Raw genomic sequence first — 20613 nt, 5'->3', positions numbered from 1 at the left:
ATCATTGACTGGGAAAGATTGTGTTCAACAACCTGGAGACAATTTGCAGCCATTCATGAGCTGTGGACAACAAGTTCCCAAACACTTCATGTTCGCAAACAACGACGGAATTGTAACTGGCCACAGTTGTTCGCAATTGTTTTGAAGATCAATCTCGACAATTCGGGTGAATTATTTGGCCACCCAGATCGCGCGAGATGAATCCCATCGAACATTTGTTGATATAATCGAGTGTTCAGTCCGTGCACAACATCCTGCGCCGGCAACCACTTTTGCAATTGTGGTCGGCCATAGAGACAGCCTGCCTCAATGTTTCTGCAGGGGACTTCCAACGAGCTAATGATCCATGCCACGTAGAGGTGCTGCACTACGCCGGGTTAAAGGAGGTGCGACAAGATATTACGAGATATCCCATGACTTTTGTCACCTCAGAGTATGGAGGTAACATCGACTAGAAAATCTTATCTCCGGTCAAGCATATTGTGTGAAATACAGACTGTTGCTTGTCAGTTCATAACCGTTTCAACCAAAGAAAAATTCATTTATGGTTTTGCATTTTTGCATAGCAGTATGCAGTTGTGTAGGACTTTATACAAGTACTGAGAGGAAAATGAAACTACTCACAATACAAAAACTGCGCGGCTCCAACGCAGGTACAATACCGTCCGGCACTAGTACCTCATGACAAATCGTTCCTTAGTTTCTCGATTTTTCCCCGTTTCTTGGTGTCCAGATCTGGTGTACAGGTTCTTCAGCTTTTAGTACACGAATTAGTCTCGCAAGAGCTCGTTCTTTTGTTACTGTTCAGAACTGTAACCCTAATATTCATAGAGCTTTATAAATTTTGCATTACAGAAAATGATTACTGTCCCTTCACCGATGATCTTCGGTTTAAGCTGTGCATTTCGTCTCTTCTCTCCTATTTTCGCTTTGACAGGTGTAACGAGCATCGGCATTCCCCAGTCTTGTCTTTCCATGTTACAGCTGAGATCCTTCAGGTCGCATCCAGTACATTGGTCCAGTGAGATGAGGATTTTCTTCTCTTCCTGCACTTGTCAGTACATCACAACACGTAGGGCAATTAATGTGATTTACGTTACCGTGGTTTTCCCGCTGTCTTTTGTGTGCGATCGTGCTTCCACAGTGAAACATTGCTACCATATGCAAGTATAGCAGCTACAACTTTCTATTTTTTGCCTATAAATGATCACAAGACATTCAGGAATATTTTTGAGTCAGTATCACCCAGGAAAGTTAATTACAAAACTCAAAAATGTGTTTTGTGCCAGCGAACCAAACCGTACAATAAGGTACCAATGGAACTGAGAGAGAACCAAAAGCAACATGTTCAGGAAGGTAGTTAAAGAATAATACATACCATACACGCAATAATTACTAACATAAAGTAAAGTAGGCTTCTTAAAAATATTAGTTTTAACAACAGTTTAAAAAATCTATTTGTTTCCACTATATACATTCAGAATATAGTGTTACTGAAAAATTATACGCCCAAGATCTCTGATCGAAAATGCCTGCCTCCTTTCATGTCCGTCATCTCTACTTTTCCTTCTTTATGGAGGGATGCTGACTTAGCTTTTCGAATAGACAACCGGGAACCGACAATGAAAGTTACAGAGTTTGGGATTTCGTCGTCGGTCTGTCAATTGAAGGTATATGTACATAACGTGTCTAATATGTGAAGTGAGTACTGATGAGCTGTCACCAGAAAGTGTAGTATAGTTTTGGAAAGAGCTAAGCCTGTAAGTAATTATAGAGTTGCATCACTGGTAAACTTTAATTAAGTTTTATTTTTGTAAAACAGCTAATTAACCGAAATAGGTTTTGGAAATGCTGAGAGATAATATATGAGAATAACTGGAGGAGAGTAGACGATCTCGTTGTCGTGTGACTAGGGCCTCACGTCGGGTAGACCGTTCGCCTGGTGCAAGTCTTTCGATTTGACGCCACTTCGGCTACTTGAGCGTCAGTGGGGATGGGAATGATGATGATTAGGACAACACAACACCCAGTCCCTGAGCGGAGAAAATCTCAGACCCAGCTGGGAGTCGAACCCGGACCCTCAGGATTGACATTCTGTCGCGCTGTCCATTCAGATACCTGGGACGGACATAGGTTAATGTAAGTGCAAGATTCAAATGTGAAAGGCTGGTACATCAATAACTGGGGTAACAACCAGAATATTGAATGCAAGCAGGCAAACATGCACGCGTTGTGTTAAACTGATGTTCAAAATGGTTCAAATGGCTCTGAGCACTGTGGGACTTAACTTCTAAGGTCATCAGTCCCCTAGAACTTAGAACTACTTAAACCTAACTAACCTAAGGACATCAAAAACATCCATGCCGGAGGCAGGATTCGAACCTGCGACCGTAGTAGTCGCGTGGTTCCAGACTGTAACGCCTAGAACCGCTCGGCCTTAACAGGTGTCAGATGTCAGTTTGCGGAAAGGAGTTCCATGCCTGTTGCACTTGGTCAGTCCATACAGGAATGATGCTGGAGGTATCCGATGATTTTCCTCGTGTGCTCAATTGGAGATGAATCTGGCGACTGAGTAGGCCACAACAACATGTCGGTCGTTGTGGAAGACTATAGGATATTCTTACAGCCAGTTCCAATCATTCCGCTTTCTCGAACACGTTCGTCGCGAAAACTGCACAATAAAAAGTAAAGCACTGAACAATAGTGGTTCAAATGCTCTCTCTCTCCGCCATGTACTTTATAGTGACTTCTGGAGGATGTATCAATGGAGATGAAGAGCTCCTAAAGAAATACTGCATCTAGATAATTTATGGGTCTTTACTTCAAAAGATAGCTAATGCTCACTCTTCGTGGCACTTCTATTTTCCAGGCATTTCTGCAGACCTCTCACCTCTCTATCTGCACCCCGCTGTCTTCCTCTGGAGCTGCCATGATGCAGGTGGTGCTTTTCCTCCTGCTGTGGACAGTGTCTGCGGCCCCGCAGGTGCTGGACCAGTCGCTCAGTGGCCTGGAGGCGGCGCCTGACGACCTGTGCTCGAGGAACCTGGTGGCCGCCAACTTCTGCGGCAATAAGCTGCGAAGCGCTCCGCCCTGCTGCGGCACCTTCCACCGTCTCTACCTGTACCGCAACAACATTCAGGAGCTGGCAGAGGACTGGCTGGCTGAGTGCTCGGACCTCGAGGTAAGCTTCTCGTTGTAGCTCTTGACACTTCGACTTTCTTGTCAGTAGTAAAGAGACACAAATCGCTACAGGCATGCCACTGGTTCTTCCTTACCTTACAGCGCAGTAGTGAATTATGGGAATGGATCTTCCACTATACAGCGGAGAGTCTGGTGTAACTTTCTAACAGATTGACACTGTGCGCCTGATCGGGACTCGCACATGGAACCTTACATTTAGTGACTAGTGCTCTTACCGACCAAGATACCATGGTACAGCTCGCAACCCGCCTTCAAAATTCACTTCCAGCAATACTTCACTTCCAAACTTTACAGAATTTCTCCTACCTACCCTGGAGCAGACCTAGAAGAAAGAATACTGCGGAAAAATGACTTCGTCAGATCCTAGGGGACTGTCGACCTGGAGAAAGCATTCGACAGTGTCAAGTGGTGCAAGACGTTCGAAATTCTGAGGGAAATAGGGAGAGAGGGGTAATAGACAACCTGTACAAGAGCCAAGAGGGTCAACAAGAGTGGAAGCTCAAGAATGAAATGGTCGGGTCAAAAAGGATGTATGATCGAGATGCAGTCTTTCCACCTACTCATCAATCTATACGTCGAAGAAGCAATGATGGAAATAAAAGAAAGGTTAGAGTGCAATTAGAATTAGAGATGAAAGGATGTCAATGGTAAGATTTGCTGACGACATTGTCATCCTCAGTGAAAGTGAAGAAGATTTACAGTATCTGTTGAATAGAATGAACAGTCGAGTGAGTACAGATTATGGACTGAGAGTAAATCGAAGAAAGACGAAAGTAATGAGAAGTAGCAGAAATGATAACAGCGAGAAATTTAGCATCAGGATCGAATTAGATGAAGTTAAGGAATTCTTCTACCTAGGCAGCAAAATAACCCATGACGGACGGAGCAACGAGGACATCAAAAGCAGACTAAAGGACATTTCTGGCCAAGAGGAGTCCACTAGTGTCAAATGTAGGCCTTAACTTGAGGAAGAAATTTCTCAGAACGTACGTTTGGAGCACAGAATTGTATGGTAGTAAAACATGGACTGAGGAAAAATCGGAACGGAAGCGATGTGGATCTACGTAAGAACGTTGAAAATTAGGTGGACTGATAATTTAAGGAACGAGGAGATTCTGCTCAGAATCGTAGAGGAAAGGAATATACAGGATGGAAGGAAATTCTTCTTCTAGCACATCTGGAGGATAGTGACTATTGAACATTTTGAATGGGAACCCATGTCCGGAATCGTATCGTTCCCGTTCTACGACAGTTTCAATTCAGATGTGTACCTCGTCAACGTCTGATTAGAGCAAGAGAAACGTCTCAGAGCATATAACAGTGTAGACACGATGACGAGTACTACGTTAAACGATCCCCAGATGTCACTTATTGTCCGTTTTGCTGTGAGACTGAGTCAATACCTGTGCATCACCTATAGAGGAAACATGGTGCATACACGTTTGCGGAATACACAGACATGCTCCTTGTGTATGGCGAAGCTGGAGCTAACGGAAGAGCTGCTATTCGGCTGTATCACGAACGTTATCCACACCGTCACACTTCATCGCACAAACCGTTTGCCCAAGTTTCACAACGGCTACGAGAAACGGGTATCTTCACCGTGAGGAGGCTGGACTGTGGTGCTCCACGGCGACGCCGCACTCCCGTAATTGAAGAAAGTGTACTGCGTCGCCTTGAAGATAGGCCGTCAACGAGTTCGCGAACAATTGCGCATTCAACGGTTGTTAGTCACAGTACCGTCTTGGACGTCCTGCATGAGCAACAATTACATCCGTACCACTTACAAATGGTACACGCTGTGGGTCCAGCAGACTTTCCAACGCCGGTCGCTTTCTGCACATCGTTCCTGCACCGTTGCATCGACGCACCCCAGTTTCCACGTCGAGTTCTCTTCACAGATGAACGTAGGTTCACAAGGGATTGTGTTCTGAATGCTCGAAATAGCCATGTCTGGGCGGACGAAAACCCTCATGCCACGCATGTTCATTGATTTCAAGACAGGTTTGGAATTAACGTGTGGGCAGGTATTCTGGAGGGTCATGTGATTGGATCATACCTCCTTCCATCCAAGCTCACGGGTCCCGCATACTTAGTCTTCCTACGACACGTAATGGATCCGTTCTTGGAAGCTGTGCCATTGAATGTCCGTCAGGAAATGTGGTTTCAGCATGATGGAGCACCACCTCACTTTTCACTGGGTGGCCGGAGACATCTCAACAGAGGGTATGGTGAAAAATGGATGGGCCTTGGGGTCCAACCGCGTGGCCGCCACGATCGAAGGATTTAATCCCTATGGACTACTTCTTGTGGGGTCGTATGCAGAGCCTAATTTATGAGACACCTATAGAGACAGAGGAAGATCTGCTGGCACGAGTTATGGCCGGTGCACAAGACATTGAAGAGACACCAGGTGGTATGGAAAGAGTGTACCAGAACATGCTTCGGAGGTACAATGTGTGTAACAAAGTTGGTGGTCGCCACATCGAGCCGCTGTTGTAATGCATCGGTACGTTGCGGCTGGTGCCGTAGATGCTAGGTTCTTGTTGTTGTCGACTAATGTAAATCATAAGGTGTAAGTTGTAATGCAAATGCGTAACTAATAACGGAACGAGTCAGTATTCTTTTCGGACATGGGTTCCTATTCAAAATGTTACGTACTCGCTAAGCTGTACATGTCCTAGAAGTTTGTAACGGGATTTTCCGACCACCCTGTATGGAGAACTCTGACAAGAAGAAGGGACAGTAAGATATGACATCCGTTAAGACATCAGGGAATAACTTAAATAATATTATAGGAAGCTCTATAGGGTAAAAAAGTAGAGGAAGAAAGATATTCGAATACATCCAGCAAGTAATTGAGAACATAGGTTGCAAGTGCTACTCTGATATGAAGTTGACACAGGAGAGAAATCCTTGGCGGGCCGCATCAAAACGATGGAAAGACTGATAACTCAAAAAAAAAAGGGGGCGGTACTATTTCTAAAATGTATGCCTGTCTGTGTAGCGGACTTCGGGCTATCAAATAGATCAAGTTTGAACATTCTCTAGATGTCTGTACGGCCTTTTATGACCAACGTATGTTTCATAGCTCGTGGTATTCGCAGCGAGAGAACAACTATGTTAACATTTAAAACAAATTTAGTCTACCGTTTGTTTTTCGGGCGCAGTTGCACTTTGGTTTTAGAGTTTCACATATCAATCGGTAAAAACAGAACCGTTATAGTATCACTTTCTTGTCCGTCCGTCTGTCTGTCTGTCCTTCTGCTAAGGCCCATTTATCTCAAGAACGGTAGCGGTATCAAGTTAACATATATTTCAGGTGGTACGGTCCCTTGGTGGTGTAAAATAATTGAGCTTTTATGTCTATGCAATAGAAAGATATGGCTATTTATGTCACAAATTCTGACAGTGCAAATTCACTCACCAAAACCTATAGTGTTTGTAACTGTATCACACAACGAATATTATTTTTTTGTCATTTGTTATCCGCCTGCGTGTCTGTCTGCCTGTCCTTCGTTAAGACCCCTTTTTCTCAGAACGAGTAGACGTATCAAGTTCAAAATTATGGCACATACGACAGTCCACGACCCTTTGGAGGTGTAATTAACAATTTTGGGATGTTTTCTTCACTTGTACTGTGAAGCACTGCTTCTATCCAAATTTCATGACTGTAGGTCAACGACAAGTACCCTGTATATTTTGATGAGTGAGATTGCGAGTGTATAAATACGTGACATAAATGCAACTGCCATGTAGCATAGAATGTTAGTATAATTCCAATATTAATAAACTAAATTAATTACTTTAGCGATTGCGAAATTACAGAAACACTTAACACTTAAAACTTGAAATGAAAACATTTTCGGAAGTCTTTCATCACTCAGAACCGATATCCCAGGGAAGTGTGATAGGCCCGGTATTATGCTGTATATAAATAAATCATCTGATGCACAAGGTGAGAAGCAATCTGGGTCTGTTTGCTGATGATGCTGTGGTGTATGGGAAGATGTCATCGTTGAGTTGCTGTAGGGGGGATAGAAGATGACAAAATTTCTGATTGGTGTGATAAATTGTCGTGTCCTGACACGGGATAGAGGGAAGACAGGGGGTTTTGGTCAGTCTGAAATTTCCGAGCTGTGAGGAGCAAATGTAGAAAGACAATTCCCAATGACGGCGGGTTTATGACTTGGATCAGCGCCAAACACCGCCCCAGGGCATTAACGAGAGATACAGGTTCTGGGACGCGACAGGATTCCTGCAGCAGGAGGCTCACGTGATTCAGGGGTCTCATTAACAGTGTTTATTTGCGATCAGGTTAGCTGATACACTGAAGGCCAATTCTAAACATTATAAAAAGCAAAGGAGGCAACTGGTTGCACAAGGGAAGTGTCTGAAGCCAGGGGGGCGGATGATAACAGAAGTAGCGAACACTAGCAGCACGTTAGGTACAAACTTGAGAGCAGTACTCCAAGTAAGAAAAAACACACGTCGGAACTTATCGAGGTTGGTCACGAGCGACACGGAGTCGGCGCCTCAGCGATCTGACTGAGAACTCCCTCTGAATACAAAAACATGAGTTTTTAAAGAATCGTGGTGGCGCATCATTTCTCCGTTCCTACAGTAGAGCCACCAATCCACCGGAACTTAACAAGCTTCGGCCAATCTGGCGAGTCGCTCTGCACCTCCAGAGCGCCCCTGACCAACCACATTTAAATTTCTCCCCTACTCCTACTCGGATTTTCTCCTGAATCGTACATTAACAACTGCGTTGAGCAGAAAGATAAATTTCACTGTCACTCCAATTATGGCCAGCAACAACAGTGTTTTACATCACTTGGCCCCGCCCTCCGTCCTTTTGTGAGTGGGGACTGCTGTATATCACTCTAACCTGTATAAACTCACTGAAGTTGCAGTTTTAATGAGCAAGTATCAAACTTGCTGCCTCTTCTGAGGCTTGCATTTTCGTGGCCGTCTTCTAAAGGGACACCTTACAACAGCGTCTAGGCGGTGAATGGAGTTACCAGTTAAGGCTCTAAAGCCCGACTTCTCACCTGGGACAGCTTCCCAGAGCGTCTGCAAATTGCTTGGCTCTAGTTTTACTGTTTATCTCCGGTAACCTAAACGCTACCACATTTGCTTGCTCTCTGCATTGTGTCTCTGGTTTTCTAGAATGCTGCCCTTGATGCTTCTAACAGTCTTAAGCGCATCAACGTGGAAGTCATTACGTCGTCAATATATGACAGAATGGTTGCTAGCTATTAATGTCGAAAACTGTAAGTTGATGTAGGTGAGTAGGAAAAACAGTCCCATAATGATCGAATACAGCATTAGTAGTGTTCTACACTATTGGCCATTAAAATTGCTACACCACAAAAGTGACGTGCTACAGACGCGAAATTTAACCGACAGGAACAAGATGTTGCGATATGCAAATGATTAGCTTTTCAGAGCATTCACACAAGGTTGGTGCCGGTGGCGACACCTACAACGTGCTGACATGAGGAAAGTTTCCAACCGATTTCTCATACACAAATAGCAGTTGATCGGCGTTGCCTGGTGAAACGTTGTTGTGATGCCTCGTGTAAGGAGGAGAAATGCATACCATCACGTTTCCGACTTTGATAAAGGTCGGATTGTAGCCTATCGCGACTGCTGTTTATCGTATCGCGACATTGCTGCTCGTGTTGGTCGAGATCCAATGACTGTTAGCAGAATATGGAATCGGTGGGTTCTGGAGGGTAATATAGAACGCCGCGCTGGATCCCAACGGCCTCGTATCACTAGCAGTCGAGATGGCAGGCATCTTATCCGCATGGCTGTAACGGATCGTGCAACCACGTCTTGATCCAGAGTCAACAGACGGGGACGTTTGCAAGACAACAACCATCTGTACGAACAGTTCGATGACGTCTGCAGCAGCATGGACTATCATCTCGGAGACCATGACTGCGGTTACCCTCGACGCTGCATCACAGACAGGAGCGCCTGCGATGGTGTACTCTACGACGAACCTGGGTGCACGAATGGCAAGACGTCATCTTTTCTGAAGAATCCAGGTTCTGTTTACAGCATCATGATGGTCGCATACGTGTTTGGCGTCATCGCGGTGAACGCACATTGGAAGCGTATATTCGTCATCGCCATACTGGCGTATCACCCGGTGTGATGGTATGGGGTGCCACTGTTTATGCGTCTCGGTCACCTCTTGTTCGCATTGACGGCACTTCGAACAGTGGACGTTACATTTCAGATGTGTTACGACCCGTGGCTCTACCCTTCATTCGGTCCCTACATTTCAGCAGGATAATGCACGACCGCATGTTGCAGATACTGTACCCTTTCTGGATACAGAAGATGTTCGACTGCTGCCCTGGCCAGCACATTCTCCAGATCTCTTACCAATTGAAAATGTCTGGTCAATGGTAGCCGAGCAACTGGCTCGTCACAATACGCCAGTCACTACTCTTGATGAACTGTGGTATCGTGTTGAAGATGCACGGGCAGCTGTACCTTTACACGCCATGCAAGCTCTGTTTGACTCAATGCCCAGGCGTATCAACGTGGCTGTCCTGGGTGCAATTTCTCAGGATCTATGCACCCAAACTGCGTTAAAATGTAATCACATGTCAGTTCTAGTATAATACATTGATCCAATGAATACCCGTTTATCATCTGCATTTCTTCTTGGTGTAGCAATTTTAATGGCCAGTAGTGTATTTGACAAAGCTCACTTAAATGTCTAGGCGTAACGTTAGAAAGCGATATGAAGTGCAACGAGCACCTAAGCATTGTACTGGAGAAGACGAATGGTCGACTTCGGTTTACTGGGGGAATTTTAGGAAATGTGGCTCATGTGTAAAGGAGATCACACATAGATCTCTGATGTGACCATTCTTGAGTATTGCTCGAGTGTTTGAGACTGAAGGCAGGTCGGTTGGAAGGAAGACATCGAAGTAAAACAGATTTGCTTCTGGTAGGTTCGAACACACACAAGCATTACGGTGATGCTTCGGGAACTGGAATAGGAATCCCTGGAGGGGAGGGAACAGTATATTCTACTGAGAAAGTTTAGAGAACCGATAATTGAAGCTGACTACAGAACGATTCTGCTGCAGCCAGCGTCATTTGGTGTGAGGAACACGAAGATAAGATAAGAGCAATTAGAGCTCGTGTGGAGGCTTGTAGATAGTCTTGCTTCCCTCGTTCAGTCTGCGGTTGGAACAGGGAAGGAAACGACTGGTGGTTGTAAAGTGTACGCTCCTGCACGCGCAGTACTGTGGGTTGAGGAATACGTATGTATACGTAAATGTAGCTATCTTGCCAGTATAAATATCGATAACAGGCGAAAATCGTCCAATTCTCGAATCCCGGGATGGATGAACCGTGTAGGTGCAGAGTTAGGTTTGTACGGAACCTTGAGCGTGAGCCGCACTCGCACTTAGCAGTGTTACTTTTACCGTACGACTAGTTCTGATATCCCTGGACAGTCTTCAGATTATAACGGACCTATAATTTTGAATAATTAAAGTGATTGATGATACGTGATCCTGATGCCCTGTTATCCGGGAAAAAATCATCGGTACCGAAGAACAAATTAAATAAAAAAATGAAGGAAAAGCTATAACCGAATCCTTATTGCGCGACTACTTCTACGCAGTAACATCGAAAGAATTTTGACAAATGATTAAAATTGGAAAGTATTCGGTGAAATCTCAAGTAATGACGTTAAAGATTTTTTATTGTAGATTGCAATGGTTGTAGAAAACGATTGCCGGCCGGGGTGGCCGAGCGGTTCTAGGCGCTACAGTTTGGAACCCCACGACCGCTACGGTCCCACGTTCGAATACTGCCTCTGGTATGGATGTGTGTGATGTCCTTAGGTTAGGTAGGTTTAAGTAGTTCTACGTTCTAGGGGACTGATGACCTCAGAAGTTAAGTCCCATAGTTCTCAGTGCCATTTGAACCATTTTTTTTTGGTAGAGAGCGATAACCAGCTAACGGCGGACCGCCCGGATAGCTGAACGGTCAGCGCGACACAATGTCAATCGTAAGAGCCCGGCTGGGTCAGAGATTTTCTCCGCTCAGGGACTGGGTGTTGTGTTGTCCTAATGATCATCATTTCATCCCTATCAACGCGCAAGTCGCCAAGTGGCGTCAGATCGGAAGACATGCACCCGGTGTACGGTCTACGCGATGGGAGGCCTTAGTCACGCGGCATTTTTAGCAAACGGTATTTGCGAACAATATTGTATGGTTGTTAATCAATTTGGAAAAGTATTTACGTAATAATTAGTGCAAGACATTCTGGCGGAAACGTCCACAGTGACACTGACTACAATTGAGATTCAAAATGACTGTCAGCAATATGAAATAAATCTAATAGTGGAATTAGTTAAGCAGACTGTGCTAAGCATACGCACTTGATTGCTGATTGTTTGGCACTCAGTTTGCGTAATAAATAGGTTCACGAAACTTATCACAAGCCTACTGGTAATACTTCTCCAATTGCAACTGATCTTAAATCAGTATTTTCTGTTAAGCAAAATATGTCTTATCAGCGAGTAACTTTCACTAAACAACTACTGACTGACTTTTGCATAACACTGTTACGTATTCTGGAAATGACAGCAGAAATTAATCATTCTGATCTACAATAATCTTTAAAAACTCGCTGAAATTACTTTTGGTACACTGCATATTAATCCTGGTCTTTAGGTGAAGATTTCGCTGAGCAACAAAGTCCGTTAGCATTAACTCTTCAGTCTCAGTTAGTTTTTAAGTTTTGATAACTTTCGTTTTTTATGCAAATTATCAAAATTAATTTAGCTCAGCAATCGTCCTTTTATCATCAGCATTGACTAGGGCCTCCCATCGGGTAGACTGTACACCGGGTGCAAGTCTTTCGATTTGACGTCACTTCGGCGACTTGCGCGGCGATGGGGATGAAATGATGATGATTAGGACAACACAACACCCAGTCCCTGAGCGGAGAAAATCTCCGACCCTGCCGGGCTCTTACGATTGACATTGTGTCGCGCTGACCATTCAGCTATCCGGGCGGTCCGCCGTTAGCTGGTTATCGTTCTCTACCAAAAAAAAATGGTTCAAATGGCACTGAGCACTATGGGACTTAACTTCTGAGGTCATCAGTCCCCTAGAACGTAGAACTACTTAAACCTACCTAACCTAAGGACATCACACACATCCATGCTCGAGGCAGGATTCGAACCTGCGACCGTAGCGGTCTCGCGTTTCCAGACTGTAGCGTCTAGAACCGCTCGGCCACTCCGGCCGGCCAGCATTGACACTAGGTTTTAATTAGTAAGGACAGGCTAGGACCCAACTTGGTAACTGTTCAAGTTTTAACACTTGTAACACAGCGTTAACAGTAAGCTGGTAATTATTCACAAAATGAACTAGTACGCAAGCTATCCTTGATACACTTCTAAATACTAAAGTTAGTCTGGTCTTACTTTAGTGAGTGGCTGCTGGTGCTGCGTAAGATAATAATCGCCAACAGTGCATGGCTACAGGCTCGTCTTAGCGTCGCTTTGCAGTAAAGAATTTCGGGCCAGCAGTGCTTTTCTGTCATAAGGGCTTTCATGCTTTTTGCACACTGTGCCCAGTAAACACCGTAATTATGAAAGGCCATAACGTACAGTTCTTCTATTTTGGTACCTTACAGTGTGCTGCACTATATATGCTGCTAGCGGCCACTACGACCGAGCGCTTCTCAGCTCGCGCCAGGCTCAACTGCCCTAGCGTCCCTCTCCAGTGACAACCACTACGTTTACATGCGAGACGTCTCCCGAAAAACGAAAGTCGAAATTCGGAAAGCGTTTTTCACTTTCGTGTTTACCTGTTAAGGTCTGAAGCGGATTTGCTAGTGCAGTTAAATATGGCGTCTGGATAACAGCTGACCTAGTTTCTGATTTAGTCAACACAACTGTTATTTCTCTTCACTTAGACATTACACCTAGACAGCTTCACCCTGAGTCTAATATTTCAGCTTCTCCTTCACTGTACAATAAGTCCGTATGAACCGAATATTCTGAAAACAAGACGTAACTTGACAACGAAGCACGTTTGAAAACCGGTTGCCTTTAAATGGGAACGAAAATCGATTGCGGAGTAGGAAAACCGACAACTAGAAGCGGATTTCCTGAATCGATTTTAAGTTACATGATCACCCAGAAGCGGTATTAGGAAATCGGTATAAGAAATCCTGTACAATTCGAGTGAATGATTGGGCACCGGATCGCCCAACATGAATCCCATTGAACATTTATGGGACGTAATCGAGAGGTCGGTTCGTACCCAAAATGCTGCATCAGCAGCACTTTCGCAATTATGGATAGCTATAGTGGCAGCACGGCTCAACATTTCTGCACGGGACTTCCAACGACTTTCTGAGTCCATACTAGGTCGAAATGCTACACTACCCAGGCTAAAAGGAGAACCGACTCTACATTAGGAGATATCTCATGACCTTCATGTAAATCTCTCTCCTCTACTGTTCACTCTGTAATTATATCGAAGAATCAATGACGGGGAAAAAAGTACTGTAAAGTGTGAGAAACAGTTCGGTGAGCTCAGAATATGCACTAAAAGCGAAACACAGAAAGATGAGGAGCAGCGGAACTAAAATTAGCGCAAATTGTAATATCAAAACTACAGGCCACGCAATAGCTTAAGTGAAGGTATCCTGCTGCTTTGGAAGTACAATGACGCACGACGTTGGATGAATTAAACAGGATCTAAGAAACAGCCACAGGCATTAGTAGAATAAAGCAGGTTTGCTCTTGTCAAACATAACGAGCATTTGTGACGTGATCTCGCAGAAGGATCGTGAAAATTAGATGGACTGATAAGATGAGAAATAAGGAGGTCTTTCATAATATCGATGAGGTAAGGAAAATGTGGGGAACAGTAAGTAGAAAACGGACACGATGCCAGGATAGGCGACGAAACTTTCATAATACTAGACTCCGTCGTAGGTAGAAAAACTGCAGCGGAAGTAAGAAATTTGTCAACAAATAAATCAAGCCATTCGGTGTAAGGGTTGCTGCTTGCACAAGCGTTTGACATACAAGATGAAGTTGTGAATCGTATCAAATCCACGAAGAGACTGATGACCTTATCGCCTCCAACCCTCCACTCGTACAATAAAAACATAGAAATTTAAAGAAATTTTAATGTACCGTTTAATTTTCAGTTCCAGTTGCACGTTGTTTTATTACAGTTTCACCTCATTTCAGAGTACAACACATAAATCTTGTAATACAACAACACAGTGTCTAACATAAAAGATTTTTCCCGTATTAAATTCGTAACTTTGAGTAATGGAGTAATTTTTAATGTATTATATTTTGTTAATATTTATAAAAAGTTTTTATGAATGACTATGATGTAATTGAAATGCAACACCTAAAATAAGAATAATGTAATAACATGTAGTAAACACGCTGGTCTACTCAGGGCGATTTGTTATTATGAACAGTCAAAGAGTATATTTGAAGTAGCGAGCATTCCCTACTTTTACATGGGACTCCCAAAGCCGGATTTCTTATACCGATTTCCTAATATCGCTTCTGGGTGATTATGTAAACACTTAAAATCGATTTAGGAAATCCGCTTCTAGTTGCCGATTTTCCAATTCCGCAATCGATTTTCGTTCCCATTTAAAGGCAACCGGTTTTCAAACGTGCTTCGTTCTCAAGTTACGTCTTGTTTGCAGAATATTCGGTTCATACGGACTTATTGTGCAGTGAAGGAGAAGCAGAAATATTAGACTCAGGGTGAAGCTGTCTACGTGTAATGTCTAAGTGAAGAGAAATAACAGTTGTGTTGACTAAATCAGAAACTAGGTCAGCTGTTATCCAGACGCCATATTTAACTGCACTAACAAATCCGCTTCAGACCTTAACAGGTAAACACGAAAGCGAAAAACGCTTTCCGAATTTCGACTTTCGTTTTTCGGAAGACGTCTCGCATGTAAACGTAGTGGTTGTCGCTGGAGAGGAAACGCTAGGGCAGTTGAGCCTGGCGCGAGCTGTTGTGCAGAATGGTCTAACCAACAATTATGGCCCGGTGACATGGCACATGGTCGTCCATAAAAAAATCCATCGTTGTGTGGGAACATGAAGTTATGAATAGTTGCAAATGGTCATTTACAGTCAATGATGTGTTCAGTTGTACCAGACGATCCGGTCCATTCCATGTAAGCACACCCATCATTATGGAGCTACGACTTGCTTGCGCAATGCGTTGCTGGCAGCTTGGTCACATGGCTTCGTGCAGCCTGCACCACAGTTGAACCCTGCCATTAGCTGAAAACAGGGGCCATCCGACAATGCAACGGTTTTTCCGTCGGTTAAGGTCGAATCGATATGGTCAAGAGCGAAGGGCAGTTTCTGCAGGCGATATCGTACTGTTCGCAAAAGCACTCGCGTCGGTCGTCGCCTGTCATAGCCCATTAACGCCATATTTCGCCCCACTTTTCTAAACCATACGTCCGTCGCATGTTTCACATGGATTTCTGCATTTACTTCACGCAGTGTTGCTTACCTTTTAGCAGTGACAACTCTAAGAAAACACCGATCCCTTTGGTCGTTCTATGAAGACGGTCGGCCACTGCACTGTGCTTGATACGAGGTAACGCTGGTATCTGGTATTCTTGTCACTCTCTTGGCATTGTGGGTCTCGAAATATTGAATTTTTATTGAATATTTTTTGAAATGAAATATCCCTTGCGTCTAACTGCAACTACCACTCTGCGTTAAAAGTATGTTAAGTCCCATCGTGCTGACGTAATCACGTCGGAAACCTTTCCACATGTGACACCTGAGTACAAATGACAGCTCCACCAATGCACTGACCTTTTATACCTTCTGTATACGATCTATCGCCGTCTGTGTACGTGCACATTGCTATCCCATTACTTTTGTCACCTCAGTGTTTTAGCCGACTTTCACTTTAGCTCATGCTTGTCTTTTTAGGATTTTCTTGTACAAGACTACACTTGAAGAATTCTTTTTTAAGGTCCGCGACTGGTATGATAACCATGTTTACATGAAGTGTTCCTGAGCAGTTTCCATGTGGTGACGGTGTGGTGACACTGGTGGTGGTTGCCCTCCCGCAGGAGCTGAGCGTGTCCCATAATGCGCTGCGGCGGCTGCCCGACCGGCTGCTGTCGGCCGCCTCCAGTCTGCGCCGCCTGCAGGCATCCCGCAATCACCTGGACAGCCTGCCCCCCAGGCTCCTACACAACGCCACGTCGCTGCGGGTACGTAAACCAGCTGCGGTCCATAGTAGCTAAACGGCAATGCGTTCCGCCTCGTGTATCGAAGTTATATCCTACAAACCGGTCTAAAAGATCAAAATGTTCAAATTTGTGTGAAGTCCTAAGGGACGAAACTGCTTAGGTCATAAGTCCCTAGACTTACACACTACTTAAACTAACTTATGCTAAGAACAACACACACGCTCATGCCCGAGGAAGGACTCGAACCTCCGGCGGGAGGGGCCGCGTCTAAAAGATCATCTTCATGTTGAAGTTGTTCCGTCCGTGTTTGCTTAGAAATAAATTTGTTTTTGGAGAGGGTCGCCTTGAGCAAAACAGAATTTTCTTTTATTTCCCAGAGATGTTTCGTTGAAGCACTACACACCGGAAGCAGCTACTAGGGTACTAGGGTAGCAGAGTACGTGTGGCGTGCACACGGGGGTTTTTTAGGTTAGAGGGACCCCCCCTTGGGCGAAACGATAAAATACCTGACGGCTTACCAGAGAGGACATTATCATCGTTGATAAAGAACGTCCGTCCTCAGAGACCAAAAACAGGAAAAGTTAACGTAATATTGGTAAACTGCAGGAGTATCCAGGGCAAGGTTCCTGAATTAGTATCTCTTATTGAAGGAAATAGTGCGCATATAGTATTAGGAACGGAAAGTTGGTTAAAACCGGAAGTGAACAGTAACGAAATCCTAGACACAGAATGGAATATATACCGCAAGGATAGGATAAACGCCAATGGTGGAGGAGTATTTATAGCAGTAAAGAATTCAATAATATCCAGTGAAGTTATTAGCGAATGCGAATGTGAAATAATCTGGGTTAAGCTAAGTATCAAAGGTGGGTCAGATATGATAGTCGGATGCTTCTATAGACCACCTGCATCAGCAACCGTAGTAGTTGAGCGCCTCAGAGAGAACCTGCAGAACGTCGTGAAGAAGTTTCGTGATCATACTATTGTAATAGGGGGAGACTTCAATCTACCACGTATAGAATGGGATAGTCACACAATCAGAACTGGAGCCAGGGACAGAGACTCTTGTGACATTATCCTGACTGCCTTGTCCGAGAATTACTTCGAGCAGATAGTTAGAGAACCAACTCGTGAAGCTAACGTTTTAGACCTCATAGCAACAAATAAACCGGAAATTTTCGACTCCGTGAATGTAGAAGAGGGTATCAGTGATCATAAGCCAGTGGTTGCATCAATGACTACAAGTGTAATAAGAAATGCCAAGAAAGGAAGGAAAATATATTTGCTTAACAAGAGTGATAGGGCACAAATCGCAGAATATCTGAGTGACCACCATCAAACGTTCATTTCTGAGGAAGAGGATATGGAACAAAAATGGAAAAAATTCAGAAACATCGTCCAGTACGCCTTAGATAAGTTCGTACCGACTAAGGTCCAAAGCGAGGGGAAAGATCCACCGTGGTATAACAATCATGTACGAAAGGTACTACGGAAACAAAGAAAGCTTCATCATAGGTTTAAGAGTAGTCGAATCATAGCTGATAAGGAAAAGATGAACGAAGCGAAAAAGAGCGTAAAGAGAGCAATGAGAGAAGCATTCAACGAATTCGAACATAAAACATTGGCAAACAATCTAAACAAGAACCCTAAAAAGTTTTGGTCATATGTAAAATCGGTAAGCGGAACTAAATCCCCTATTCAGTCACTCGTTGACCACGATGGCACCGAAACAGAGGACGACCGAAGAAATGCAGAAATACTGAATTCAGTGTTCCGAAACTGTTTCACTGCGGAAAATCGTAACACGGTCCCTGACTTCAGCCGTCGCACGGACGCCAAAATGGAAAATATTGAAATAAACGATATCGGAATTGAAAAACAACTGCTATCACTTAGTAGCGGAAAAGCATCCGGACCAGACGAGATACCCTTAAGATTCTACAGTGATTATGCTAAAGAACTTGCCCCCTTTCTATCAGCAATTTATCGTAGATCGCTGGAAGAACGTAAAGTACCTAGCGACTGGAAGAAAGCGCAGGTCGTTCCCATTTTCAAGAAGGATCATAAATCAGATGCGAATAATTATAGGCCTATTTCGCTTACGTCAATCTGTTGTAGAATAATGGAACATGTTTTGTGTTCTCGTATTATGACGTTCTTAGATAATACAAATCTCCTTCATCATAACCAACATGGATTCCGCAAACAGAGATCATGTGAAACTCAGCTCGCCCTATTTGCCCAAGAAATTCACAGTGCCGTAGACACTGGCGAGCAGATTGATGCCGTATTCCTGGACTTCAGGAAGGCATTTGATACGGTTCCGCACTTACGTTTAGTGAAAAAAATACGAGCTTACGGAATATCGGACCAGGTTTGTGATTGGATTCAGGATTTCCTAGAAGAAAGAACACAACATGTCATTCTTAACGGTTCAAAATCTGCAGATGTAGAGGTAATTTCGGGAGTACCGCAAGGAAGCGTGATAGGACCTTTATTGTTTACAGTATACATAAATGACTTAGTTGACAACATCGGTAGCTCCGTGAGGCTATTTGCAGATGACACGGTTATCTACAAGAAAGTAGCAACATCAGAAGACTCGTACGTACTCCAGGAAGACCTGCAGAGGATTAATGCATGGTGCGACAGCTGGCAGCTTTCCCTAAACGTAGATAAATGTAATATAATGCGCATACATAGGGGCAGAAATCCATTCCAGTACGATTATGCCATAGGTGGTAAATCATTGGAAGCGGCAACGACCGTAAAATACCTAGGAGTTACTATCCGGAGCGATCTGAAGTGGAATGATCACATAAAACAAATAGTGGGAAAAGCAGGCGCCAGGTTGAGATTCATAGGAAGAATTCTAAGAAAATGTGACTCATCGACGAAAGAAGTAGCTTACAAAACGCTTGTTCGTCCGATTCTTGAGTATTGCTCATCAGTATGGGACCCTTACCAGGTTGGATTAATAGAAGAGATAGACATGATCCAGCGAAAAGCAGCGCGATTCGTCATGGGGACATTTAGTCAGCGCGAGAGCGTTACGGAGATGCTGAACAAGCTCCAGTGGCGGACACTTCAAGAAAGGCGTTACGCAATACGGAGAGGTTTATTATCGAAATTACGAGAGAGCACATTCCGGGAAGAGATGGGCAACATATTACTACCGCCCACATATATCTCGCGTAATGATCACAACGAAAAGATCCGAGAAATTAGAGCAAATACGGAGACTTACAAGCAGTCGTTCTTCCCACGCACAATTCGTGAATGGAACAGGGAAGGGGGGATCAGATAGTGGTACAATAAGTACCCTCCGCCACACACCGTAAGGTGGCTCGCGGACTATAGATGTAGATGTAGATAGAAGTGTTAGCATCATCGGTAGGCTTTTCTTATCTTTCGATTAAAATACGAAAAAAAACTCTTTATTACGTGTACATATTTAAATTTGAGTTTTGAAGACTGTATTTAAAAATCTGCAAAACAGACAAAGTTTTCTATATACACCTTTCTACCATACGCTCTAGTTTTTTTGGATTTTTATGCTTTTAATTGCACGTTTTCTTTCACAGTTCGCCATTTGTATCCATACAGAACTTAATATAGAACAGCTATTCATTTCGAAATTTTAGACTAGCAAATGTTAGATTATTCGCACCATTAAGTAATTCTGCGTGGAAGATTGTATGTGTGTGTGCGTCTGTTGGAAATACGTTCCAGTTACTTTTTCTGTTTTCCCGTTGTTGTCACTCTGAAGAACTGCAATAAGTTACTGTGTACTAACTGCAGAAACAAGATGGTAGACAACTAAACAGTTGAATATTTTCTGGACGGGAGTTATGAATCTTTGTGATGTGTATCAGCCACTTTGTGTGTGTGCGTGTGTGTGTATGTGTGTGTGTGTGTGTGTGTGTGTGAAGAGGAAGGTTTGGAGTGTTTATGATTTGGTGTTTTCTGACTGTTCTTTGAGGCTGATCCTAAAATTACAAAGTAAATAGCGGTTCTACATTAAGTTCGCATGGTTGCAGATGATAAACTATGAAATAAAACATGTACAATAAAAACATAAAAATCCAGGAAAACCACAGCACTTGGTAGCAAGGTACTTTTCCAAAAACTTGTCTGTTTTTAAA

At 43.7% G+C, this 20613-nt stretch overlaps 1 protein-coding gene across 1 annotated transcript in view; it reads left to right on the top strand.

Moving 5' to 3' along the window:
• The window catches only part of LOC126184060 (prolargin-like), a 119707-nt gene that overhangs the window by 43828 nt on the left and 55266 nt on the right, over window positions 1-20613 (top strand). The window contains exons 2-3 of the mRNA XM_049926424.1: window positions 2870-3181; window positions 16346-16489. Coding sequence (XP_049782381.1) covers window positions 2930-3181; window positions 16346-16489 — 396 coding nt within the window. The 5' untranslated portion in view covers window positions 2870-2929. The remainder of the gene's footprint in view (window positions 1-2869; window positions 3182-16345; window positions 16490-20613) is intronic.

Source organism: Schistocerca cancellata, chromosome 1, assembly GCF_023864275.1.
Source record: "Schistocerca cancellata isolate TAMUIC-IGC-003103 chromosome 1, iqSchCanc2.1, whole genome shotgun sequence".
In the NCBI taxonomy this organism is placed as follows: Eukaryota; Metazoa; Arthropoda; class Insecta; order Orthoptera; family Acrididae; genus Schistocerca; species Schistocerca cancellata.
The sequence above is the reverse complement of the archived record's forward strand: the minus strand, read 5'-3'. Positions and strand labels throughout refer to the sequence as shown.